Source organism: Sus scrofa, chromosome 8 (genome assembly GCF_054392235.1).
Source record: "Sus scrofa isolate SSC_HxYL_T2T_F1_AM1 chromosome 8, Sscrofa_HxYL_maternal_Yorkshire_Landrace_v2.0, whole genome shotgun sequence".
Classification (NCBI taxonomy): domain Eukaryota; kingdom Metazoa; phylum Chordata; class Mammalia; order Artiodactyla; family Suidae; genus Sus; species Sus scrofa.
Genome location: NC_139390.1, coordinates 131,585,642 through 131,613,507, shown reverse-complemented (window position 1 = coordinate 131,613,507; position 27,866 = coordinate 131,585,642). Strand labels below are relative to the sequence as shown.

The 27,866-nt window shown below is 37.8% G+C and overlaps 1 protein-coding gene across 30 annotated transcripts in view; it reads left to right on the top strand.

The window, feature by feature from the left end:
* The window catches only part of PDLIM5 (PDZ and LIM domain 5), a 216,586-nt gene that overhangs the window by 105,169 nt on the left and 83,551 nt on the right, over window positions 1–27,866 (top strand). For 16 of the 30 annotated variants that reach the window (XR_014813356.1, XR_014813358.1, XM_084973431.1 and 13 more), the window contains exons 4-5: window positions 20,452–20,494; window positions 22,136–22,554. Coding sequence is in view for 27 of the 30 variants with exons in the window: in XM_084973431.1 (XP_084829557.1) it covers window positions 20,452–20,494; window positions 22,136–22,554 (462 nt within the window). In the remaining 3 variants the exon portion in view is untranslated. Of the gene's footprint in view, window positions 1–20,451; window positions 20,521–22,135; window positions 22,555–26,416; window positions 26,434–27,866 lie in introns of all 30 variants that reach the window. The other 14 variants (XR_014813357.1, XM_084973434.1, XM_084973426.1 and 11 more) reach the window with 3 other exon arrangements.

Below are 27,866 nucleotides of genomic sequence, written 5' to 3'. Positions count from 1 at the left end.
TATTGGACATCTCTCTCATCTTTCTGTTGTCTTTATACGGTTTTCATCATTTTCTTACTTAAAGCTTGTTAATTGCTTATCTGTGTCCCATGATGTGAGTACACGCTCAAATCCCTTTTAGAATTACAAAATCTCTTGAGTTTAAGTGGCTTTCACATGAATGCTGTTGTGTTACTTGTTCCCTGTCATCTTTTATTTCCAGTACTTTTTTAAGAAAATACTTAGTGGCTTCTTCCTATTTGTAAAACAAACCTGTTTTGAAGAACATTTGGAAGCTTCAGAAAGTAGGAGACCCATGTGCCATCCAAAGAAGACAAACATTTTGGTGTATCCTCTTCTAGCCTGACTCTACACACACACACACACACACACACACACACACACACAGGCAATGCATTCTTTCCACATGTATTTCAGGAGTATAGAGGTGAATACGATAGTTATGGTTCCTGTCATGGTGGACCTGCTCCAGTAGCTAATAAAGGAGATAGTCAACATATAGTGACATAATTATTTAATTATCATTTTAACAAGTGCATATGGCATAAGAACACAGTTCTTTTAAATTGAAGTATAGTTGATTGACAATCTTAGTTTTGGGTGTATAGCAGAATGACTCTTGGAGAACACAAACAGTTTTAAGGAAAGGAGTAGCATTATCAAGTTTGTGAGCAGGTTTTATCATTAAAAAACTTACTGTCATAATATTTAATAAAATTCTTCTGCCATATGACATATATTTAGTCTCCAGTGTAGGTAAATTTGTCAAATGTTATTTCTCTTTAGGAGATATTATAGAATTGCAGCCTAGTGGAATTGGATATTAGTGTAAAGAATCTTCCTGCTTTTAACTTTAGCTTTCATATATAAATGTTTTCATTCGAATCTTTTATTTCAGCCACTGCTTAAGTGCCAGAGTAATGAGATAGACGGCTTATTGAACTTGCCCATGAAAGTTACCATATGATGATTATAATGTTAAGTAGATTTATTTTTTAAATACATGGAAATGCCATACAAATTTTAGGCTATTTTATTTGTGGACGACAAGTTATAGATATAGTGCTAGATAATTTCCATATATTACATCATTTAATCCTCAGAGTAACCCGGTGAGGTAGGTGGTAACCTTTTTTACAGAGGAGGACAAATTTTAAAACAAATTTAGGGAGTTCCCGTTGTGGTGCAGAGGAAACGAATCAGACTGGTAACCGCGAGGTTGTCAATTCTATCCCTGGCCACCTCAGTGGGTTAAGGATCCAGCGTTGCCGTGAGCTATGGTGTAAGTCGCAGATGCAGCTCAGATCTGGAATTGCTGTGGCTGTGGTGTAAGCCCGGCAGCTGCAGCTCTGATTCAGCTCCTCAGCTGGGAACCTCCATATGCCATGGGTGCAGCCCTAAAAAGCAATAAATAAATAAATAAATAAATAAATAAATAAGTAAAAACAAATTTAGAGACGTTAGTTAACTTGGACTGTCTTACTGTGGTGAGGATGTCATTGAGTTATAAGTCTTGCGTGGCTCCAAATAAAATTCATGCTTTTGATTTTCTTGATACTATGATCTCTTCTTGTCATGGTGAAGTGGAGGAGTGGGAAATTCTCTCAAATGAGAAGACTGAGGCATAGAAAAGGCAAAGTTTTCAAGTGCAATATATAGAGGGCAGTGAAAGAGTAGTCAGCCTATTCTTTCTGAACTTCAGTTTTCCTGTCTCTGTGTAAGGGATTCTTGGTATCAAACTCTGTCCTAGGCTGCAGTGGTACCAGAAGGCCAGTGGAATGCATTCCGAATTTTCTGCGTATACTTATACTTCAACCAGCGAAGCTGTGCTTTTATTTATTTTATATATTGGACTTTGAAACACATTTAAGTATAACGAAGGATTATATTACTAATCTAGCTTGAGAATAACGGTTTGAACTTTGAGGTTTGATTTGCTGCTTTACTTTTATTCTAGGTGGGCTCATAAATAAATCAGTTCACTATTTTATATTTTTCTATTAAATGAATGGTTGGGACCTTTTTTAATGTATAAAATTTAATGAGAATTAATTTATGTAAGTGGATATTGATCTTGATGAGTGTTTTTAATAATACCCTGTGTTGGGTTTCTTCTTCAAGTAGTTGTGATGAGTTTTTGTTTGTCTGAAGCATTTTATCTATAATAATGATACTGAGTCTATTAATAGATATTCATGCTCAGTATATTTGGTGAACTAAAGAAAATATATATTATAGAATGATGAATTTTTATGGTACTAGTAGTGATAACTTGACATTAACCAAGTTATCAGGCAGCCTGAAAAAATATTTTATTATGATTTTGATGTTGCTATTATGAAAAGTCAGTCTAGATAACTTAAGATCTTTGTGATTCTTGAGTGTATTAAGCTTTTACTGAGAATTTTGTCAATTTTTAGAAATTGGCCTAGTTTTCTGAATATCCAACTTCGTCTGATGTAGGCTATACAAATATCTAGAATGCAGCCAATATTTTTGGTGATTCTGAAATGAAAAGTTGTAGTTATTTCAGCTGGACCTTCTGTCTAGTGCTATTTTTATAAGTCCCCTCTACCTTGACAAATACTCATTCTAAATAACTGGTTTATTCTTTTTTCTTTTTTTATTTTCTTTTTTACATGGCCACACCTATGGCATACAGAAGTTCCTGGGCTAGGGTGCCAAATTAGAGCTGCAGCTGCAGCTTATGGCACAGCCAACACTGGATCTGAGCTGCATCTGTGATGTACGCTGCAGCTTGCTGCAACATCAGATCCTCAACCCACTGAGTGAGGCCAGGGATCAAACCCACATCCTCAAAGAGACGTCTGGTCCTTAACTCACTGAGCCACAATGGGAACACCATAACTAGTCTCTTATAAACTAGTTTCTTATATGTATGAGTGTTTCAGCACATTTAACTACTAGTCTCTCTCTTTAGAACTAACGTAAGACATGTAATTCAACCAGAAGTACAGTGAGTTGTGCTGTATCTTGTTTTCCTAGGTGCACCAAAGCGTAAGCGTGTACCGGAGCTGGCTTTGTGGTAGGTTGCCCCCAGAAAACAGGAGCTCAGTGTGCTAAACTGCAATTCTGTGTGACGGACAGCTGAAAGTAGGGTCATGAGTGAAAGCAGCCAAACTCTTAGATGTTGTGCATGTCAAAACGGGAACAAAAATTATAATGCAAGTTTCATTTCCTTAAATGTGGATCGCAACATTGATTGAGGTATGCAGCTCATCCAGAGCCTTGGGTGTGGCCCATGAACATAGCTGCCAATTCTGATCTGTAATTTTTCTGTTTTATTGCTGTGTGTGACTGGGCCTTTGGGTTGTAACCATTGATGCAAATGAAAGAGAAGGGAACATGTTGGCTTTGTCATACGTACATATTCTTGGCTTTGGTAGCTGTGTCATCAGAACTTTTTTCTGTTCATAGAACTTCAGTACTTGGAAGCACTGTGGAAGGAAGTTTAATATGCTGGGTTTCTTCAGGCTTATTCTCTAGCCAGTCTGTGATAGTTTCTTATCTATGCAGACTCCATGGCTGATCACTGTGATGGCTTCATAGGCATCCAAGGCACACACTGTCCCCCATACATGACCTATCCGGGCAGGTGCACATAGTTGCCTGCAGGGTGAGCCTAGGTACTGGCCTTGGACCTTAGATTCAGGGACATGCCTGAGGGGAATTCAGAATGGGAGGGTCATTGGCTTCACCTTTCTCCTCCAGCTCACTTTCCAGAAGCAAATGTAGCCATCACCAAGCCCTGCATTGTTGTTAGTGGAAAGAACTGTTTGGAAAACCCCTCGGACCTTAGTTTCGCTCTGGGGATTTTGGGGTCATTCTGTATGTTATGGATGGTTTGTAACTGGGTCATGTCTCCCATTTCCCAGTGCAGCCAGTGCTCCCTTCTCTGCAGCCGCGTGATTACTGTAGCCAAGATCTGACATTTCTGAACTGGAATCTGTAAAGCGGCTTTCACGAAACTGGGTTGTATTTAATGTTAGACTCTTCTCTCTTACAAAAGCCTAGAGCGGGAAGACTCTAACTGCCATTTATGTTCTGTTTTTGCGTCACAGAGAATGGTAAATATCATAGCTGACACTATAATAGTGTGTTTTTATGTGGCAAGCCCTAGTCTAAGTACCTAACAAAATTTCTCCTTTAGTTTTCGCAATAGCCCAATAAGATGGATAAGTAGTATTACTATCCTTATCTTACATGTGAAGAAACAAAGACAGGGCACTCAGGTTAATTTGTTCTAGGTTGAACAACTAGTAAATGGAGGAACTAGTATTGCTTGAAAAGCAGGTTCGCCTCTTGGTGGGTGGCGAGCCAAAAGATAACAACCCAGCCAAAGATCAGGAGAAGGAAGGATTTATTACTTGCACAGCAAATGAGGAGAATACGGAGGATCTTTCCCAAAGCACTGTCTCCCCAAACCGCCGAACTGGGGACCTTTTAAGCTATGAGTACACGCATATTCATGAGAGGTTTGGGTGGTGTATGCATACTCATGAAGGGATTTGAACAGAGGAGAATCCGACATAAAATTGGGGCAGCAGTTGACAGAGTTCAAGCTTTAGCTGATTGAAGTCACAAAGGTCAGAAAAGGTCACCCTTCCTTGGGTCCTGACGGGCCTGGAGTCTTAGCAGGTAGTTACCTTTCTCCACCCGGCTGGGGGCCTTAGTTCCTGCAGAACTCAATTATGTATCAGATTGTTACATTATGCCTCTAAGAGGAATTTGGACTCTGTCTTATCACTGAACTCTTGTTTCTTGACTACTTTTCCTTTGCTCCTACATTCCCTCAATTCCCTTAAAATCATTAATTACTGAGACCCTTCAAGGGCACGTGTCGTGGCCAGGCTTAGTCACAGAATGACTTAGATTAAAAATGTTTTGTCCTATGTCAGGACAAGGCATAGGAAAAGTTATGCCAGGTTTTCTTTGTCTGAGAACTCCCCATTCTATCTGCTTCTACTAGGATTAGAATGTGGGACACCTGCTTCTCAAGTCGTGAGATACTGGACATTCTGGGGACTCCCTTGCTTATCGAAGCAACCAGGCTAAGACTTAGGTATTTTAAATTTACCTCTGGCTTGTTTCTGAGGCCAATTGTTAGTGTCGGGTTTATGTGCCGGTCTGTCCTGAGTCTCTTACATCTGGTCATAAATAATACATACGTAGGAGTTCCTGTTGTGGCTCAGTGGAAACAAATCTGACTAGTATCTGTGAGGATTCAGGTTCAATCCCAGCCTCATTCAGTGGATTAAGAATCCAGCACTGTGATGAGCTTTGGCGTAGGTCACAGACACGGCTTGGATCTGGCGTGGCTGTGGCTGTGGTGTAGGCCGGAAGCTACAGCTCCAATTTGATCCTGGGAACCTCCATATGCTGCAGGTGCGGCCCTAAAAAGCAAACAAAATATATGTATAGACACACACACACATATATGAAATAAAGAATTAGCTGACATAGACAGATTTTTTAGAAAGACAAAGAACATGGTATGATACAAGCTATGTTAGAGAGGCGTTTGTGTTCTTGATGATTAAAGGAGCCCTTGTGGCCAATTGGTGCAGTCTTCTCATGTGAAGGAATCCCCAGACAGTATTATATCTCCTGTGTGAACATGACCGCTCAACAGCCCTTTCCAGTTAGACAGCTAATTAAGAGAAAGTCCTTTTCTTTAAAAGCTCATGGTCAGTATTCAGCAAGAACATTTTAGAAAAGCAGTCAAAAGAGTTAAATATCAGAATAGTTAAGGAAGAAAAGAATTATTGTTATCTTTTTGTTTGTTTTGTTTTTTTAGGGCTATACCCATGACATGTGGAAGTTCCCAGGCTAGGGGTCGAATCAGAGCTACAGCCGCTGGCCTACACCACAGCCGTAGCCAATGCCATATCCGAGCCGCTTTCTGTGACCTACACAACAACTCACAGCAAATGCCAGATCCTTAACCCCGCTGAGTAAGGCCAGGGATCGAACCTGCATCCTCATGGATACTAGTCAGGTTCATTACCGCTGAGCCACAATGGGAACTCCAGATTATTGTTATCTTGAAAGGAATCAGGCGCTTTGGTATGAAAATTACGTAAGTGTATTTGCATTCATTGTAGATAGTTTTTTGTTTTGTTTTGTTTTGTTTTGCTTTTAAGGATCACAGCATAGAGCACATTGTGTGTTTGTTTATATATTGGTTCCAGTCTTTCATGAGGTCTCAGGTCCTTCTATGAATCTTGAAAAAAGAACGTAACTACAGCCAGAATCTCCTGTTTCTGTACTCTGTAGGTTTTTTTGGGGATGCTTTGCACCACTATAAGGGAAACATCAGATGAGAGGATGTGTTTTTCTCTCCTTATTTAATAACTTTAAAAGTACAAATACATTTCAAATTACTTGTCTTGAGTTGAACATTAATTTTCTAAATTTTTACACATCTTTCAATTAAGAAAATGTTTGTCGTCTAGTTCAGTTTGTGAAGTACTTGCTAGAAGATGCTGTTGTTAGAACAGTACATGGAGTAACCTGTGGTCAGCCCTACTGTTCTTCTCTGTGCCTCCAGTTCCATCAAAAGCAAATCTGGGGAGATGGAGCTTTACCAACATGCCCTAGCCAGAACATTGCATTAATTATTGCTGTTGCTAGGTCTATTTATTTTGTACCTTTGAGGATATTATGGATACTTAATACTTTCCACAAGTTAAAACCAGCTTCATATTGTTTTGTGAATGGGCTCTTTCAGTTCGGTGAGCATTTTTGTGTGACTCCTCTTAGGCAGCCATCATGTTTACTGACCAAAACCCGTCTGAGCTCCTTTCTTTTGAGTCAAGATTAGGGTTTATCAAACTGAGATTTATTATGCAGTCAATGTATTGAGTCAGGGACAGCATCTCCCCTAATTCCCTTTTTTGTTATGTAGATAAAATGGACTAGAACAGAATATTTCATAATGGATTGCACATGAAAATATGTGTTATTATTGGTTTGTATTTATACCATGTAGGTGATGATATGAAACATATTTCTGACTGTGTGTTGTGATGATAAGTTTGAAAACAGCGATCTCCATCAGTGCTACTTAATTTGCAGCCCCTGGTGCCAGTTTGAACTGTTTGTTCTGGGTCTGCAATGAGATAAGTACTGAAATTGAGAATAAACATTTAGAAATTTTAGTAGAAATTGACATTGCCAAAATTTTCAAGATTTCGATCAGTAGATTTGTCCCGTTGAAAGGTGTAGACCAGTTTGTGTGTCATTGAACTTGCATCGTGAGTCATGTATGTTTCAAGTTGTATATTGTTAAGAAGCGCCATTCTAGGATCATTTCCTCATATATTAGGTTCACACTGCGGTGGAAAGAATTACTTCTTTAAGGACAGTAAGCTTACCTTTTGGTAAAATAGGCAGAATGTGTGTCTAATTTGCTACAGTTTCAGATTTTCTTCCTGTAATGGCAGAGGTATTAGAGAATATAATTTACGATGTTTCATGTATCACTTTGTTTAAAAGCGTAATAGTTTGTTAACATTTGAAAGCCTCGGAAAATAGAGCTGAAATTCTGCAGCAGACTCCATTATCAATCAGAAATATAAGTCATACCGTCTTATTTTATAAATAAATTTCAATTTTTATAAACAAAAGTTAAGAAATAAGTAATTGAATGTTTCAGTCCTTTCTATGTAATAGTATAAATGTGAAGTTAATCATAAATAAGAACTTTCAAAATTGAAGATTTATTTGAACACTTCGTGTCTTTAAATTTTTCTTTTTCAGATTTAGATAATGTCCTATAGAATACTTTGAACTAATTTATTAAGATTCAGTGATGAGAATGATGAATAGGATTCTAATTCTAAACTGATCAATGTGAAATTTAGAGCTCATCTTAAAGTTACTCAATAAAGATAGATCTGGCTTATCTATGGCCAAAATGGCCACATTTGATCATTAATTTTTAAATTCCTAGACTCTGAGTACTTCCAGATTTTTTTTAAAAGCCTAAACTCACCCAAAATTATTTTTATGTGTTAAATAAATGGGAAAACCTAAGTTTAGACTCTACAGAATGAAAAGTTTTCATTTCTGTGCTGCTTTCCACAAGAGGCAGACTGACTTTGTTTTCCTAATAAGGCTGTGCTAAACGTTGGAATGCTTGTCTCCTTGAACTTTATTGAAATACCTAAAAATACCCACTTTTCTGAAAAGGTTTGCCATTTCATGTGTTTAGCCTAGACAAGAATAGAAAAAGATGTATCTGGGAAAAGTTAGTGGCAAAATTATGCCTCCATCGTTAGCATCGGACACAGAGCGTGTAGAAGTGAACTTTGAAGAGCCTTATCTTGTACTTGGATGTTGGAAGCATAAGAGATATTTTGCTCTTTTCCATTTCTATTCTGTTTATCTTGGTATAATTAAGATGTGGGGCAAGTTTTGGCCCCTCTTCCCCTTCTTTAGGCTCATACAGTGCAGACATATTAATAGGCTGAATATAAATATAAATATAAATAAATATAAATATAAATCTACACTGTATTTAGATTTACTCTTCTTTAATAAGAGATTCGGACTTAGCTTTCCTACAGAATAAAGTACTGTATTTGGGAATACATATCTATCTCACTTAGAGGAGTGAAGGTCAAGGTCCTTACAGTAGGTTGGGTGTCCTGGCTCCCAGTTTGTTCGCTGGCTTCATCTCTCACTGCTTTTCCTGCTTTCACTCCCATTCTAGCTTCAGCCAATTCAGTCGAATGTAAGGTCAGGATTTTGCCTGTGTGATTCATAACCGTTGCCCACCTCCTACAGCAAAGCCTGCTCTGGGAGGGGCTCAAATAAATGGTTGTGGAATGAGTAAATTGATGAAATAAATTTAAGGAAAAGATATAGCACAAGTATTATCCTTGAACTGGAAGTGAGGTACACTGTGACCAACATATTGGTCAAGCATGAGAAGCTGCTTGGTTAAAATAATCTATGGTAATAGAGAATCCCAAAGCTATTATTAACAGATCTGGAGGGTTAACAGAAATAGATTCTGAGCCTATCCTAAGGGTGTATTTGTTTGTTTATAAAAGTATATAGGCTGATTCAAAAAAAAGCAAACACTATAAAAATGTGGTTTTCAGTGACGAGGTATATATAAAAATAAGTGTAGCTAAACCAAATTGAAAAGGCACCATCGTGGTTCTTTCTGTAGTTGTACCTGCTCAGTATACACCCTGTACCTCAGGACATGTATCAGACCAGCGTTCTTACTCATTCTGGGCTATTGGTATCATGTCACCAACGATAATTGTAAAGGGGACTGTGACATCAGTTCCTTTATTTTCTCAGGATTACCAGTCATATAAACATGAGGTTCTTGACACATACCCGTTAGGAGATCTTGGGATCTGCGTGGCTCTTACTTCCAGAAGGTGGTTGTTAATTTGAACAGACCACCCAATTTAGCACATAGTTGATTTTCATTAAGGAACCTGCAGCCCCATCCTGCTGGAAAATGAAGTTATTAGAGAATTCTTATTATTGTAGGGGAAACTATTCCTCTTGTCTGGAGAAATAAGGAAGAATGGACTGAAGTGCCTGTTTCTTTGTTTTTGCATGTTTAGAAACCTTTAACTGGGAATTTTCTGAAGAACTTAAAAACTCTTATTTATGTATATATTGTTCAAGCTGTAAAGTGTGTACTTTCTATGGGTCAAGAATCAGATGGGTAGATATGCACACATATCATCTGTCTCTATATATCTCTTAGTATCACCATGAGCAACCTCTGTTTTTACATGAATTAAACCAAAGGTGGCATTCTTTAAATGAATAGTTATTAGTTGGTAGAAAGCTAATAGTTATTCATTGTTTAAAAGCATTTCTCTCTGATGTTCTTTTTTTTATTACTCAATGAATTTATTACATTTATAGTTGTACAATGATCATCACTATCCAGTTTTATAGTATTTCCATCCCACACCCCCAGCACATCCCCCCACGCCGCCACCCTCTCTCCTTTGGAAGCTGTAAGGTTTTCAAAGTCTGTGAGTCAGTATCTGTTCTGCAAAGAAGTTCATTGTGTCCTTTTTTCAGATTCTACGTGTCAGTGATAGCATTTGATGTTGGTGTCTCATTGTCTGACTGAATTCACTTAGCATGATTTCTAGGTCCATCTCTCTGACGTTCTTTACCAAAGTTATTTTTACAGATTTCACTTTGATATTGTTCCTAGAATGCAAAGTGTTAAGAGTTGGATTTAAAGCATCTGAAGAACTTGGGTTCAAATCTTGGCTCTGACATTTTCAAATTCTGAGTTGTGATCAAATTATTTAGCCTATTTGAGTTTCTGCTTCCCGCAATTAAAAGGAGAACAATGCTACTTTCTCAGGAAGAATAAAGGAGATAATTTATGTAATGGGCCAAATGAAATTATTGGCATTTGCTACTTACTCAGTAAGTGATATTTTCTCATTACTTTTCTAGTTTGTTGTTACTGTTGTTGTTTTCTCTTGAAACTTATCCTGGTAGATAATTTGATTTGTTTGTAACAGTATATAATTCGAAGCAAAGATAATTTCCGGAACTCCAGGGTCGTATCTTCTACATAAAGGGTAGGAAAGTGATATCTGTCACTGCTTACTCTGCCCACAAGTGCTACAAGTATTACATATATGACCACAGTTCATCCTCAGAACAGTTCTACAAGGGAAGAAGTACTGTCCTCATACTAACTGGTTAATTACTAACCTCATACAGCAACTGTAGAATAGCTAATTAATTTTGCTAGTAGCCTAGATTTGCAGTCTTCATTTAGCTGTTTCTCCCATTTCTCTAAGTATTCTTCTATAAATGAAGAGCTTGATAGGAGAAGGTCTGAGTATGAAAGGTAGAATCTCTCTGTCTCTTTCGGGTGCTAAGATTTTCCTGAAAAGAAGAAAAAAAAATAAGTAGGCAAACATCAGGGTGTGAGTTGTGTCTGATTATACTGCTTTTTATTCTACCCTTCAGCATCTGACCCTTATCATGTATTGCTGGAAGTCTATGAAAATCCAGTTGTGCATATGGTTTGTTATTGATACCTACTCTCTTAGTATGAATTTTTTTTTTTTTTTTTTTTTGTCTTTTGTTGTTGTTGCTATTTCTTGGGCCACTCCCGCGGCATATGGAGGTTCCCAGGCTAGGGGTCCAATCGGAGCTGTAGCCACCGGCCTATGCCAGAGCCACAGCAATGCGGGATCCGAGCCGCGTCTGCAACCTACACCACAGCTCACGGCAACGCCAGATCGTTAACCCACCGAGCAAGGGCAGGGACCGAACCCGCAACCTCATGGTTCCTAGTCGGATTCGTTAACCACTGCGCCACGACGGGAACTCCTCTTAGTATGAATTTTGACCACATTTATTGTTCAAGGGCTTTTTGATAACATCATGGAAGAGCCACAAAAATGTAGATATATACAAATGGAACACCTAATTTTTCAAAGGCAGATTATCTGCTTTGCAAATCCTGTTAGTTTCTTATTAGTAATAAAGTGCTATATTGATCATATTTTTTTTTTTCACTCTACCTGGTTGGAGCTGGAAGAGAAGACATATTAAACAGAAGTAATTATCCGACTTCACATTGCGGCTCAGCGGAAATGAATCTGACTAGTATCCATGAGGACACAGGTTCAATCCCTGGCCTCACTCAGTGGGTTAAGGATCTGGTGTTGCCATGAGCTGCGATGTAGGTCACAGATCTGGCATTGCTGTGGCTGTGGCATAGGCTACAGCTCTGATTAGACCCCTAGCCTGGAAACCTCCATATGCCACCACAGGTGCGGCCCTAGAAAAGACCAAAAAATAGAAAGAAGGAAAGAAAGAAAGAAGGAAGGAAGGAAGGAAGGAAGGAAAGGAAGAAAGAAAGAAGGAAGGAAGGAAGGAAGGAAGGAAGGAAGGAAGGAAAGGAAAGGAAAGAAAGAAAGAAAGAAAAAAAGAAAGAAAGAAAGAAAGAAAGAAAGAGAAAGAAAGAGGAAATTAACATCATGCCCTAAAGAAGATATATAGTAGGCTTTGAAATAATGCATCTCTGTAATAGAGCACATGTTTATATCAATCCCAAAAGTGTTATAATCCATGTCTTTTCTTTTGGCAGAAAAGAATGGGAAAGAAGGAAGTTATGCTTTTCAGCTTCTCTTACAGAAAGCATGGTGCATCCATTTTAGTTCTTCTAGAAGTAAAAAAAAAAAAAAAAAGAAAATACATCACTAATAGTTTCATTTATAGTATGTAGGAGCAGAGGCGAGAGAGATTTTTAGTAGCCTTTACCATATATTAGCAAAGGAACTGAGGTGCCGAGTAGCACAGTTAAAAATAGAGCTTAAAATGTCACCCTTAATCCAATAATATTAAACCTGTCCCTTTACCAAGCTTCAGTGTCAGCGCCCTCTGGTGTGAATTTTGTTTGAATGGGTGGTTTGGAAGTTTTGATGGATCATTCGGTCTCAGAGTGTGAAAGATGAGGTAGAGGAGTTAAGAGGGATTGAAAGCTAGTGTCCTGCAACCACAGGAGGAATAATGAGAAGCCCCACTCTCATTTCTTTTGCCTGTCAGTGTCTGAACAAATTGTAATTTCCATTATGCAGAGTGATGATGAGGTTTAGATTCCAAAAGAGCTGTGGTCCTGGAATGTTTGTTATAGTCAAAACCATGCAATAGACTAGGGGTTGGCAAACTCTGACCTACAGGCCAAAAATCTATTCCCCACCTGGTTTTTATTAAAAAAAAACAAAACAAAACAAAAAAAAAAAACAAAAGGTTTATTGGAACACAGTCATGCTCACCTACATTTTGACTCCATCATCTTTCTTGCTATCATGGCAGAGCAGAGTAGCTGAGCCTAGATCTTGTGACCCGGGAAGTCTAAAATACTGGCTTTCTGACCCTTTACAGTAGAGACTGCCAGTTTTTTGTTTGTTTGTTGTGTTTTTTTTTTGTCTGTGGCATGCAGCAGCTTGATAGAGGGTCTCAGTTCCCAGACCAGGGATTGAACCCAGGCCACAGTGTTGAAAGTACCAGGTCCTAACCACTAGAGCACCAGGGAACTCCCAAGTCTGCCATTTCTTAACAATGGGTCTCCTTGTATGAAATTTTTGATTGAAACAGTATATTCACTCGGAAAGAATTTTACTTACGAGAAGAAGGAATTATCCTGAACTTTGAAATTCCCTTTATATAACCTCGAATACATCTAAAATGCTATATAATCTCTATAACATTCTTTTTGATAGAAATTATTTTATAAATACTAATTTGAAAAGTGCACCTTTTTTTCCTTAAATGATTTTGAGGTTATTTTGAGTGTGGACATGAGACACAATGGACAGAGGAAACTTTCTTCCCTGATAAAAATGTTCTTGTAGAAATAAATGTACGTAAAAAAAAAAATAAATTTCTTTCATCTAAAATCAAGTAGAATAATGGGAAATTTTGCACTTATCACTATATAAAACTATCTTATTTATTGGCTTATTATCTGCCTCCTCCATTAAAATTAGTAGTATTCGGTGTGCATTTCTGAAGATCTTAATGGCATTGAATTGGGGAACACCAACCATAGAAAATAAAATAGCATGTCATGAGATGAAGAAACATTTGTTAATTTGCTGGCTCCTGCTGGATGAGATGGAGAGAGGATAATGTGAAAATTAAACTTCTTAGTGGTCCAAGTTAATTAACATTTCCAGACTTTATTTCAGAAATTTAAACAATGCTTTGTGTATAAGGCCTTTAATTCAGTGTTGAGCTCCTAGTAAGACCCCAGTAAATGGTAGCTGTAATGCTGGTGCTGATTTTCTCATTGCTTGTATAATGGGAAATACGTTACTATATTAACTTTAGCCTATTGCTCCCTCCCTCCCTCTTTTTTTTCCCCTCCTTAAAAATAGTGTAATCCTGCAGGTGAGGGAAGCTTAGTAGAAGTCCTTTCTTTGCTCACTCCCTCATTCCCTCCCTTTTTCCCTCTGTGGCTTGATTTAGCACCGGTTGTTGAAAATTTCTTCTCAAGCCCCATCAATTCCTGTAGTCACCCCAAAAGGATCTTTACAACAAAAGCCCTTTCCCTTACCCAGGGAAGTATTTATCAAATGGTAACTGCCTGTTCTGGATTTATCAAAGCCACACCCAATTTCAAGCCAAGTCCAAGCAGAGGAGGTCCTAGTTACTCCGATGGGCTACAGCAGTTCCTTTGCTTCTCTTTTTACCTTCTTCTTCCACTCCTCAAAGTCTGTCCAGCTTTGGGGTATTTCTTTCTTTCTGGGGGGGGAAAAAAAAAAACAAACCAAAAACTTTCTTTAGTACCCACGGTAAAATAGAGAAAATGCAAAGAGAGAAAGAAAATGAGACTGTGTATGAATGCCTTTGTGTCTTGGAGTATAATTTTTATAAGCTAAAAAGTGTTATAACATGCTGATAGATAACTAATTTGTACTTTTATTTAGGGAGAATATAACTTTTACATATTTTCGAATCATTTAGAAAAGAATCAGTGATGCGTTGCCAAAAGCGATTTAAATGTTCAAGGTTTGAGTTTTTAGAAGAGTGAACTGATTCAACGTACAATTAAATATGGGGGAAAATTTTTAAGGAGACATCCCTCTGCACACTTGAGTGCTCCCTTTTCCCCCCTCTGGAGTTGCTTTGTTATTGCAAATTGACAACTTTGCAATTAAAGTGATTAATGATGTATCCTAGTGTTTATGGGTCCTGAGGTCAATGAGCCCAGAGATGGCCATGCTGTGGGAAACTTAGATAGAGCTCATCTCACAGAAGAAGGACTAAAAATCCTCCTCTTTTCCATATGATTGTTTATGACTTAAATATATTAGATATGGTTGAAGTTATCCCTAAGACATAATGAGTAGTGTGAGTAACCTTTATCAGTCCAGTTCTGTTGCAGAATTCCTCATTCTAAACATTGATGTGAACGTTCATTAGCTCAAAGCACGTTACTTTATACAGCAGTTTAAGAAAATGCATTAAATGTTCATATGATGCAGTTTTTCATGATTCCTTTGAATCTAATCTTTAATAAGTCCGTTGCTCATTTTTGGCCTTATTTTTCCTCTGCATTCTTCTAACTAAGGCATCACAGGTCTAGCTTCTGATCCATCCATGATAACTTTGAACTGCTTTCAGCTGTTCAGCCAGAAGTTCTGACTCTGGGTGTAATGCATCAGGGATTTTTTAGTTTGGATACTGCTCTTACAAAAATCCATCAACTTTCAAAAGAGATTGTTCTAGCCACACTGACGGCTTTGTTCTTTGGATTCCTTGAGCTGAGGATAGTACCAGGCCAAGGCAGTAGTGTCTCATCAGCATGGCTTACTCCCTTAAGGAGGCTTCGCAGTAAGGGCCAAGAGAACAATGAGCAGATTGTTAAGCGGTGGCCCCAAGCCATAGCCAGGATCTCTGCTGGTTTGAAACACACACACTTTACCAAAGTGACTTGTGACAATCACTGTGGTCATGGGAGAGATATGTCATCCCACTGTGTATTCCCCAGGTTTTGAACATAAAAATATAGGAATAATTTTTAATAATTACATATCTTTTTAAAACTATTTTAATATCTTTACAAAGTTGTTTTTAAGCAATTTATAAAAGTAAAGTATAAAGTAAAAATATTTCTAAAGTGAAGGAGCACATGCTCAACATAATATTTTTTTTTTAAAGAAAAACAACTAGAAACATTTTAATTTTGAGTAGTTTTCCTTAATCGTATATTCGGATTTTGTCCTCAGGGAATATAGGAAATAATATTTTTCAGTTTGGTATAGAAAAATGAATTTTTTTTTTTCCTCCTTAAGCATTGATTAAATTAGGCCCAGAGTCTTTGGGGATCCTGTTTAACAAAGTTCAAGAAAGCACTCGCTTGATAAGAAAGATATTCTGTATAACAAAAAGTTTTGAGGAATTTATGAATTGTAGTGTGTCTTTCCCTTAATTTTAGCCACCTGGAGGAGACTTTAGTAAACTTTTCAGACTAACAGAGATTCACTCTCTTTACTGCTTCTTTTTTTTTTTTTTTTTTGTCTTTTCTAGAGTCACACCCACAGCACATGGAGGTTGCCAGGCTAAGGGTCTGATCGGAGCTGTTGCTGCTGGCCTACGCCAGAGCCCCAGCAATGTTGGATCCGAGCCACATCTGCAACCTACACCAGAGCTCACAGCAATGCCAGATCCTTAACCTACTGAGCGAGGCCAGGGATCGAACCTGCAACCTCAAGGTTCCTAGTCGGATTCGTTAACCACTGAGCCAAGACAGGAACTCTTCTTTACTGCTTCTTTAAAATAGCATTCACAGAGGGTTTTTCCCTTTCCTAACTCAAATCTTGAGAAAGATTTCCTAAGTAAACGAATACTCTAAAAATGAGTTCCAAAATTGCGTATTCCAAACTCCAAATGGGTGTGGACCATGATCCGCAGTGCTTTCTTCTTCAGGCATTTAAAGGCTTTGAGTAGTCCTGTGGTGTGATGCTTATATAACTTCGAGTCTGATAACAGAACCTGTTGGGGTGGGGATGGGGATAGGAGGTGGTTTGGAAAGTAGTTTGCCACGAAGCATGCTTTGAGAAATCGACTTATTTATTATAAAAAGTCACATGTGTACAGTGCATAAAATATGGGAAACATGCAAACGAGAAGAAAACAAGTATCATTCATAGAGAGCCTTTACTGAAATGTTGGTGTGTCCGACCACTTTTTCCAGTGCATTGATCATGCTATATATGCTATTTGATGTTTTCCTTTTGCACGCAATATCATAAAGTAAGCATGTCATCATGCAATTCAGAATTCTTTCCAAAAGTGATTTTAATCATTGCATAATGTTTCATCATGTGGTTATACTACAGTTAACTGTTTCTTCATTGAGTATTTAATTATTTCCTATTTTTCGCTATTGTAAGTTGTACTATAGGGAATGAATATCTTTATACATAAAGTCTTTCCCTGTTTAGTTTATTTCCTATGATAGACTCCCAGAAGTTGATTTAGTAAGTCAAGGACATGAGCTTTCTTCAAGGCTTTTTAGTTTTTATTCTACTTATTTATTTATTTTTGGCCACCCCCATGGCATGAAGTTCCCCAGGCCAGGGACTGAACCCATACCACAGCAGTGACCCAAGCCACAAAAGTGAGAACACCAGATCCTTAATTGCTAGGCCACCAGGGAACTCCTCTTCAAGGCTTTTTATAAATAAATGCCGGCTTGTTTTCCAAAAGAGCTGTAATAATGTATAGTCCTTTTAGCAACATAGAATATTCTCATAAGCATTATGTATTAGTATTTTTAAAAATGAGACATTTGAAAATAAAAGGTTATGTAGCTTTTAATTTCGTTGCTTTTGTGAAAAATAGTAAAATCTGACTTTTAAAAAACTAGTGTTACTGCTATTCATTAATTTTTTGGATTCCACTTGTCATGTATTCTAAATTTCCTAAACCATAATAGTTTTAGCATTTTAAGAATATGTAATCACACTTAACTGAAGATTTATGTACCTTACTAATCTTTTAAAATGTAACTAATGTGTGTTTATAGATTTTACATACATAGTCTATGTGTTAAAAATGTTTTTCCAGATATTTTTAAAGTGGACAGGTTGACTTCTCTTTATTCCAAAAGGCAAAATAACACATTAAAATGAAGACCATTCTAAACAGAAGGGTTCAAAATTCATAAGACTTAAACCGTGAGCTCCTATAAATATTTAGAGGTCAGAACTGATTGACATGTGATAGAGTAAATCTAAGGAACCTTCTAAGTTTTAGTGATTCCGTGACTCATTTGGTAGTTATTTAAATATTTAAACCAACAGAACTAGTTTTTTTATTGCATCTAGCATCAACTCTTTCATTTGACATTTAATTATAAGCCAGTCTTTTTTTTTTCCTTACAAAATGATGCCTGTGTATTTAATGCATAATGGGCTCAATCCAGGGGTTTTGAGGACAGGTTGTCTCTCTTTTCTTTGACTTCTTAGTTCATGTCATTGCACTTATGAGACTTTATCAGAAGGCAAGCACAGCAGATATTCAAGATTGAGTTTTAATATTTTTTTATGAATTCCATACTTGGAAAAGTGTTTTTGTAGAACTCTCAATCCATAAAATACATTAAGACTCCTTACAGGAGTTCTCACTGTGGCACAATGAGTTAATGATATGGTGGTTGCCTCTTTGGCAGCATGGGTTCAATCCCTAGCCTGGCCCAATGGGTTAAGGACCCCACATTCTCAGCTGTGGCTGGGATTCGATCCTGGCTTGGGAACTTCCATATGCAGTGAGTGTGGCCAGAAAAAAAAAAAAGACTCCTTATGCTACACATTCTCAACAAACTAAGAGGTTGAATTCCAAAGTTAATGAAAACTAACCCTTCTGGGGCTTTTGGTATTGTTGTTGCTAACACTGTTTAAATAAGAACTCACACCTCGAAAAAAACTAAAGGGTTTGTTTTCATAGACACGGGATATATGTGTTTTATTCTGTTTGGAAACCTGGTGACTGTAAAACACCATGGTTTTTCGGTTTTTGTCTTTTCTAGGGCTGCACCCGTGGCATATGGAGGTTCCCAGCCTAGGGCTCCAATCAGAGCTGTAGCCACCGGCCTGCACCAGAGCCACAGCAACGCAGGATCCGAGCCGCTTTCTGTGACCTACACCACAGCTCACGGCAACGCTGGATCCTCGACCCACTGAGTGAGGCCAGGGATCGAACTTGCAACCTCATAGTTCCCAGTCGGATTCGTTAACCACTGAGCCACGACAGGGAACTCCCTAAACACCATTTTTTTGTGGATTATTTTTTGTGTTGTTGGAAGAGCTCCATATCCCTTGAAGTGTCCAGATGAAGAAGGATGCTGTCCTCTCTATTGTGACGAAGTTTCAATCATGTCTTAGGTGGTTTTAATAAATAGATCCTTTGTGATTACATCTTATTGTGAAATTTCAATGAAAGGACGGTTCCACTGTTCTGTACTTGGACTTGTTTCCTTTGCTTGTTTTTAATAACCCTATAAGCTAAAAGAGAAACTGTCTGATTGAGAGTGCACGTGGAAAGTTGTGCAACTGCAGAGTGTAATTCTCCATTGTAGGAACAGAACGTTAGTGTCGGTTAATCTCTCATCAGGCCAGCCAATTATTTAGTCCGTGCTTGCCCTGGCTAACCGAATTAGTTGCTGTTGGAAAATTCAGTTGCTGCTAAAAATGTTGATCAGAGTTTGTTACTAGGTTATGATCGTAGAGACCAAATATGATATGTTAGTCTCTCTGTGAATAAAATGATCTCGTGGTTTGCAGCTTAAAATGGTCACTTGTTACTTATCCGCTATGATGACATTTCTAGAAGTCTGCACTTGCTGTCTTATCCTCAGGCTTGTATGATAATAAGAAGAGTTAAACTGCTTCTGACATTAATAAACATAACATATACCTTAATACTGGGACACTAGTCATTAAATCATTAGAAGTTTTCCAATCATTTATTATTTGACTGCATATTTATTATTTATTCTTATCTTGTAATATATCAGGCTGTTGGTCTTAGCTCCACACTAGAAGTAATTTGCTTAAACGTCAGAGTTCCTCATGTGAACAAATGGGAATTTTGATAGTTGCTACTTTGGTTATTTGTCATGATGATATGAGACAGTCGCTCTCACTGTTATCATGACTATGTCCATGCTGATCAAAGGGACAGTGATGATGCAAAAGACTTATATTAAAAATAATAAATTTGATTATGGGAATAGTTCTATGCATGGATTTTTCCTTGTCCTTTCCGTGTTCTCTCCTTTCCTCATTCATCATTGATGAGCTATTACTAGCCAGACACAGGGCTGATTCGGGGCATGGTCATTGCCTTTACTGAAATTACAGCTTAGTGGGAGAACTTGTAGTTTGGTTTTAGCAGAACAAATACGTTAGCCAGCCCTCAGGAATGTACATACTCCTTTAGGGACCCAGTTCAACCAGAATTTTTTCAGCATCTTCACAGAAAGATCCGCTGTCCTAGGGACATGGATGGCAGGAGAAAAGGCAGATCCTGTTGGAGATAGAGATGCAGATTATTTGTTTCAGGAATTGCTCAAGGATCAGAAAGTCATGTTTATTTTACTTTACCCTTCTTGGTGGGGGATAGCCTTAATTTAAAGGTTAAGGGAGGGTGCATTCGCAAACAGGATTGGTGTTTGTCTTTCCTCATTTGAGTGTGTAGACAACTAATGAAAACCTCGTGTGTGAGATGTTGAGTCTTACAGCATTTGCGTTGCCTGAACTAATTCATAGATTGTGAAGAGTCAAAACCATGAATTATGAAACTGTAAATATATGTTAAGGTATGTAATAATAAAAATTCCATTAATCAGAAGTTTGCAAAAATTCATGTCCTTTTTCTTTTTCTTTTTTTTCCCCTCAGAGCATCTGCTACACCCAAGCCTGAGCCGGTTCCTGTTCAAAAGGTGTGTTTCTGGTCTAGCATCACTAGGTACTATTTGATTATCCCTTCTGAACCACTGTGACTTCCATTCCTGTCTCAGGCCATACCAACAACCTAAAGTTTTTATATGATTTTCCTTACAGTTCTTTTCTTTTAAAGAGGTTGGGGGAAAGTGGAAATTAACACGTAACAATTATCATTGGTCATTATACCTATATTACTTCAACACTGCTTCCAGTGTCATATAATGTCAATGACTTATATCCAAATTCCTTACCTTCACTTTTAATTTGCCTGTCTTTATTTATGTATTCAAAGAGATTAAGTGCTTATCAAAAATAATATAACAATGTCTTTAATAATATTTTGTTAGTAATATTAATACATTTAAAAATTACATTTTCATAGTATTCTTGGATTAGGTTGCTGGCAAGTACCTTTTTTTTTCCCCTCACACATATCTTTAAATTGTCCCAAATTATTATTCATATGCATCTGGTTTATGTTTTTTGGGGGGTTTCTTAATTTTACTTGTGGCTTTCCATTGAATTATATTGGTGCACTAAGGCATTAAGCTGCCTTATCTCCCTCAGTTAGCTTTATTACTTCTATAAGATTAATTTAGACTACTTTTTTCCCCCTTCAAATTAAAAGTAATAGAGCCACAGTTGTGTGCTTTTTTAAAAAAAAACTTGATTTTTTTTCTTTAGGAATAGTAGAGATGTTTTCTTGAGTATCATGGAAGCTTAAGCTGATTTTTGGCCTTTTTTAAAAACTTTACACTTGTTCTGGGGTAGGCTAGGTTTGCAAACACAAATTTTGTTAATTTTAGGAGGAACTGATCTTTCTTAGAAGTTATTTTTTTCTTTGATGGCAGTGAAGAAACATCTAAGATCTTTTTCTTTCCCCCTCATGTAAATGTGAAATACTTATTTTGGAAAAGGGAAGAATTTTATTCCATCTTTAGTAATATCTGAAGACATTACAGAGAGAGAAATGGGTGGACTCCAGGAAGAGGAAAGGATTGATTTTGTTTTGTTCATTTCTTTGCTTTTTTTGTTGATTTTTTTTAAAGAAGTAATTTCTTGATTCAAAATAATTAATTGGAATGGGCACATTTCTGAGTTAGAGGAAAATGAACATTGCTTCTATTTTTGTTTTTTGTTTAATTAAAGAATTAGAAATGTGCTACTGCTTCTGCATGAATCAAATAATCATACTCTGGAGAGTAATTAAACATGTTTGAAAGATGGAAGTGTAATCGAGACTGGATATTTTAAAATAAATGTGGTTAGTGCTGTTCTGGTTACTGTGGGGTATTTTAAAAGTTTTCCTTTGGAATATGTCTAAATTAGCACTTATGTTGGCCTTTAGGCTTTTTGATAACTTTTCTAATCTATTTCCTAAATATTTTGAACTCCTTTCATTTTTGTAAAAAATACATATATACTCAGTACGTGCATCTGTGTTATGCATGTTGGGACCAGTTAGCATGCATGCTATGTTATATCAGCTCATTGTTTTTATCTGGAAACATGTAAAGTTTGGCCTGCTAGCATGATTGTGTTCGTCTTTTTACAAACTGGCCCTGCGTTCTTTTCGGTGGATCTGTTTTGCATGTGTTTGGCGTGTTTTTGTGTATGTTTATTTTTATTTCACCTAGGGAGAACCTAAAGAAGTAGTTAAACCTGTGCCCATTCCATCTCCTGCTGTGTCCAAAGTCACTTCCACCACCAACACGGCCTACAATAAGGCGCCACGGCCCTTTGGTTCTGTGTCTGCACCAAAAGTCACATCCATCCCATCACCATCGTCCGCCTTCACCCCAGCCCATGCGACCACTTCATCACATGCTTCCCCTCCACCCGTGGCCGCTGCCACTCCTCCCCCATTCGCTGCATCTGGACTGCATGCTAATGCCAGTCTTAGTGCCGACCAGCGTTCGTCTGCCCTGAGCGCTGGTAAACCTGCAGTTCATGTCCCACGGCAGCCCACAGTCACCAGCGTGTGTGCCGAGACTGCTCAGGAGCTAGCAGAGGGACAGAGAAGAGGATCCCAGGGTGACAGTAAACAGCTAAATGGGTAGGTGGCCCAGGGTGCTTTCTGCTCTTATCAAAACTCTTCTTTCAGGCAACTTCCAGGCAGCACTTGATCTCCATCCCCCCAAGAGCAGCTGTTCTTGGAAGCAAGGGAGGCGAAGGTTCCTTTGCTTCATTAACGTGTAGCTTTATGTTACGTACATACAGCACTTTCTGCAAGGCTGTTACAGGTTAATCCAAACCTAATTATGCATTGTGACATGTTATGAACCACGTACCATACTCTGTAACTCTTTTTCTCCGCGTCCTGGCACAACATGGAGCAGCTGGCACTTATAATGCAAGGCAAATCTTGACTCTTTCTTCCTCAATTTTTCCATCGTTTTATGAGCCACCAGGAGTTTAAACAGAATGGTAGCAGTTGTGTCAGCTTATGTATCTTCCGCTGAAGAGAGGGGAAATGAGAAGTTTATAAGAAGCTTCTTTCTCTAGGAAGTAATCTTAAGACAGAAAAGAAACTTCGTTTGGCTCATGTCTATGTATGATGCATTAGTTTAGGTCAAATAGCTAAGCAACATTCTTTTGAGAGAAACTTCTTCTGGAGTTTAGTCTCTAAAAGCAAACTGTAATGAGAAGACAGTAACATTAAGGGATATTTATAAAACATCAGAAGCAAACGAGAGAATATTTTCATTGTAAAGATTTTTCTAAAATGAAGGGATTTAAAGCAACAGACATTAAATACATAATGTTCATAGAACTTTTTGAAAATCCATTCCTTATAATTTTCCTCTTTTTGTGGTATAAATTTTCTAAAAAATTGGCAGAAGTTCTATTTTCAGCAGCCTCCATTTATAAATGGTTATTTTATTCTTTTTGGAATTCAGTGACAGTCCTTTAAGCCGAAATCATTTTAGTAAAATCATTTTCATCAGATTTCTTGTGACAAAAATATCTCTTAAAAAGAAAGAAAATAAAGGGAAATAATCTGCATGCATGATTGTTTCTACCAATGTCGGTTCCCAAGAAAATGTAATGAAAGTAATTGTGGATGGGTCCTTTCTGAGATAATCCCTGCTGAATGTTAATTCAGGCAATGAAGGGGCTGTGCTTTCAGGGCACTGCTGCCATGGCAACTTGGGGGCTTCGAAAAAGAAGGTGGCAGAGTTCCAGGCGGCTGCTGAGGCAACAGAGCAGGTCTGGAAGAACAGCTCCCAGGCCTTACGTGTGGTTTTGTGGTTGTGGGTGGCATGTGAACGTTTTGAGGTATATATTGAGGGAAACTCGTGTCCTTCAAAGGAAGTTATTTCTTCTTTCTTGTGAGGAAGGGAAATAGTATGTCATGGTGAGGTGTGTTTGGTTGTATGTTTTCTTGATGTGTCTATTTAAAGGCCACAGATGTTAGAGTCATCAGAGTAGATGCCTTGAAAAGAAAGATACTGCCTATCCAACACTAGCTCCACAGAAGACTAAAAGAAAGAAGTTGATTTTGTTAGTGAACTACCAGGTTGAGTAAAAACAAGTCCTTTGAAGGAAGTGTTTGAGTTAACATTCTTTTCTTCTGGAAATTTTATAAGAAAGGCTTCTTCATGGAACGCTGTAGAGATAAAGCACAAATTGAGGTTATGGAATCGTCCTACACTGAAAATACGTCAAAGTACCAAGCTGAAATTTTGTGTTTTATGAGTGCAGCTATGGTGATTAAACTTGCAGTGATTTAAAGCTTATTATTTTCAAACCGAAACTGTACGCAGTGGGGTAGGTCCAGGGCCTTTACAGCAACTTCTTAATCAGTCGACCTGTGCTTATGGAGAACCTGCCTGGTGTCCAGTGCTGTGCAAGATTCAGGAGAAAAGGCTTTGTTGCATATTTCGCATCATTAACAAGGTACTGTTTTGCATTCACAAACTGATTACATTTAAAAATAGCTTAGGAGTTCCCGTCGTGGCGCAGTGGTTAAGGAATCCGACTAGGAACCATGAGGTTGCGGGTTCGGTCCCTGCCCTTGCTCAGTGGGTTAACGATCCGGCGTTGCCGTGAGCTGTGGTGTAGGTTGCAGACGCGGCTCGGATCCCGCGTTGCTGTGGCTCTGGTGTAGGCCGGCAGCTACAGCTCCGATTGGACCCCTAGCCTGGGAACCTCCATATGCCGCGGGAGCGGCCCCGGAAAAGGCAAAAAGACAAAAAATAAATAAATAAATAAATAAATAAATAAATAAATAAATAAATAAATAAATATAGCTTAATTTCAAATGTTAGCATAGTGAACACTTGATTGCTCCAGAAAACAAAGTGTGGCATCTGAAATTCTAAGACACATTTGCAGTGCTCTCTCTCTTACTACATTTACATCAGGGAAATCAAAAATAAATCACACATTTTACTATGTACTAGTCGGTAATGTGTCATTATGAAGAGCCAGCATTTTGTGATATTGATGAACAAATGTATTTCCCACATCAGGTATGTCAGGCTGAAATCACTACCAGCCTTTTTACTAATTATGTGATTTTTACTTTTCCATATTTTTATAATGTTGGAAAAGATCGGCAGCAGAAGTCTTTCACAGTTGAGAGTTGTTACTTCTTATTAATGACTTTTTATTTTAAAATTGATATATGCCTGTTGTATAGCACAAAAAACTCTACCCAATATTCTGTGATCATCTGTGTGGGAAAAGAATCTGAAAGAGAATGATGTGTGTATAAATGTACAGCTGAATCCCTCTGCTGTGCAGCAGAAATGACCACAACATTGTAAATCAACTCTACTTCAGTAAGACTTTAAAAATGGAAAAAAAAAATATCCAAAATTGAGGAGTTTAGAAGGATATAAAGTTAAAGGAATAAGTTACCTTTTTCCTCAAAGCAAGGAGACTGTTAGGTTTTGTTTTGTTTTGTTTTTTTCAGTATCACATGAAGAGACTGTTAGTTTTTAAGTGATTTAAAGTAACAAGCTAGTTTGCCAGTTTTAACAGGCATCCAACTCAAATTTCAATAGAATTAATAAACGCAAAACACAAAGAAGGAGTCCCGTCGCGGCTCAGTGGTTAACGAATCTGACTAGGAACTGTGTGACGTTGTGGGTTTGATCCCTGGCATCAATCAGTGGGTTAAGGATCCGGCGTTGCCGTGAGCTGTGGTGTAGATCTCAGATGCGGCTTGGATCCCACGTTGCTGTGGCTCTGGCCTAGTGCAGTGGCTACAGCTCCAATTAGACCCTAGCCTGGGAACCTCCATATGCCACAGGTGTGACCCTAGAAAAGACAAAAAGACAAAAAAAAAAAAAAGATATGAAGAAGTGTTTATTAATTATGCATCATTACAGAGAAATAGTTACTCATCCTAATAGTTTGGAATCTAATAATTATGTTGACTTTTCAGAATATTTCTTAATACTCTGTTAGCATTCTTGTTCCTTATAAATAATAAGGCACTTTTCAGAAAATTTTAGTCTGCTAGGAGTTCTCTTGTGGCTCGGGGCCCCTGCTGTGGCGTGAGTTCTGTCCCTCACCCAGGAACTTCCACATGCCATGGGTGTGGCCAAAAAAAAGAAAAAGAAATTTTTAGTCTTCTGTATATATGCAAATTTTTGGTCTTGGCTTGACTGTTTTCTTTACTACTCTCCTTACTCTGCTTCCAGTAAAGTGGAACTTTATATTCCAAACTGGAAGGGAAGCTCTTTTGCATCTTGAGTGATTTACGTTATCGCTTTCCATATGCCCTTGCATTATAATGTGCCACTGCTTTCAAGAGGTAAGTCTTTCATGGATCCTTTCTTAATGTTAATTTCATTGGATTTCACTTTCTTCTGACAGTTCCTATGTGGTATTTTGAAGAACCTGGCCTTAGAAGATACAAAATATGATGTGGTGGTAATATTTTTAAATGCTTTTCTCTTTTGCAGAAAACAAAAGTGACAAAGTTAGTATCCACATTACTGGAGAGGAAATATGGTGATTTATATATGAGTAAACAGCATGAGTGCCCGATTTTTGCAAAATTAAGTTAAATTTTGCAAAACAGCTGTAATTTAGAATAACCACATTTAGTATTTTCATTAAGTTTGGTTTGCATTGCTATGTTGTGGTGAATTGCTTTATAGTAATACATTGTAGTGTTTAACTTTTGCCATAAAGTATATTTGGGGTTTGCTGTGTAAAAGTTAAAAACACATGATGTTGGGGCTAATTTGTATCAGTCAAGACTGTTACAAGACAAAGACAGAAGAGAAAGCATAAATATATATGCCACTAATGAATAGCATATATAAAACCCAGTTAGATTTCCAAATTCACATCAAAACCCGTTGTTTCCCAGTGAGGTCTCTAAAAACCTTTTTGATTTTTTCAGACAGTATTGCTGAAAGGTTTAGAACTCTAGGTGCAGTTGTGTGCTGCTAGAAAATAGAAAGTCTGTATACTGGAGTTACCGTGGTGGCTCAGTGGTTAACGAATCCAACTAGGAACCATGAGGTTGCGGGTTCGATCCCTGGCCTTGCTCAGTGGGTTAACGATCCGGCGTTGCTGTGAGCTGTGGTGTAGGTTGCAGACGCGGCTCGGATCCCGTGTTGCTGTGGCTGTGGTGTAGGCCAGCGGCTACAGCTCCGATTCAACCCCTAGCCTGGAAACCCCCATATGCTGCGAGAGCGGCCCAAAAAATGGCAAAAAGACACACACACACACAAAAAGTCTATACTTTTGCAGTTAGTTAAGAGAAATAATCACCAACTTGTTAACTGTCACGGCTAGTTAGCATAGACATTGGAAATCACTGTGGTATAACTTCAGAACCTTGATTCTATGTCTGTTGATATTAATGGTAAACTAGTGATTACTGGCTCAAAAATAAATAAAAATCACATTAGGTGAGAGCTCCAATTTTGTGTTACATTATGATTATTCTGAACATGTATTGAAGGTTCTTTATCATCATACTCCAGAAAAGAATTGAGAATGTGGAATATCTAAGACACACTCAAGGGAATTAACTATTGAATTATTAGAGCAGCTTTATTCCACTGTGGCTATGGTCTCACTAATTGAATAGTCTCGTGTTATAGACACGGGAATATTGCACACCAGCGCACCAGAGAAGCATCCTCTGATTTATTGCTTTTCCATTTAACTTCTTATATACACAAACACTTTCACTAGTTACTAGATTCCAGTGTAACAGTTTGACCTGTAAAGGGGAAAAATGGGACTTGGAAAAATAAATTTAAGCATTTAGGTTAAATATATTTTTTTTTAAAAATTCAAGATTAAGATTCATTGATTTATTCAGTATTGCTATGCATTGCTAGGTGTTTTCAATGCAGTATGTGATTTAATCAGGATTTAAACTTTGAACCTTAA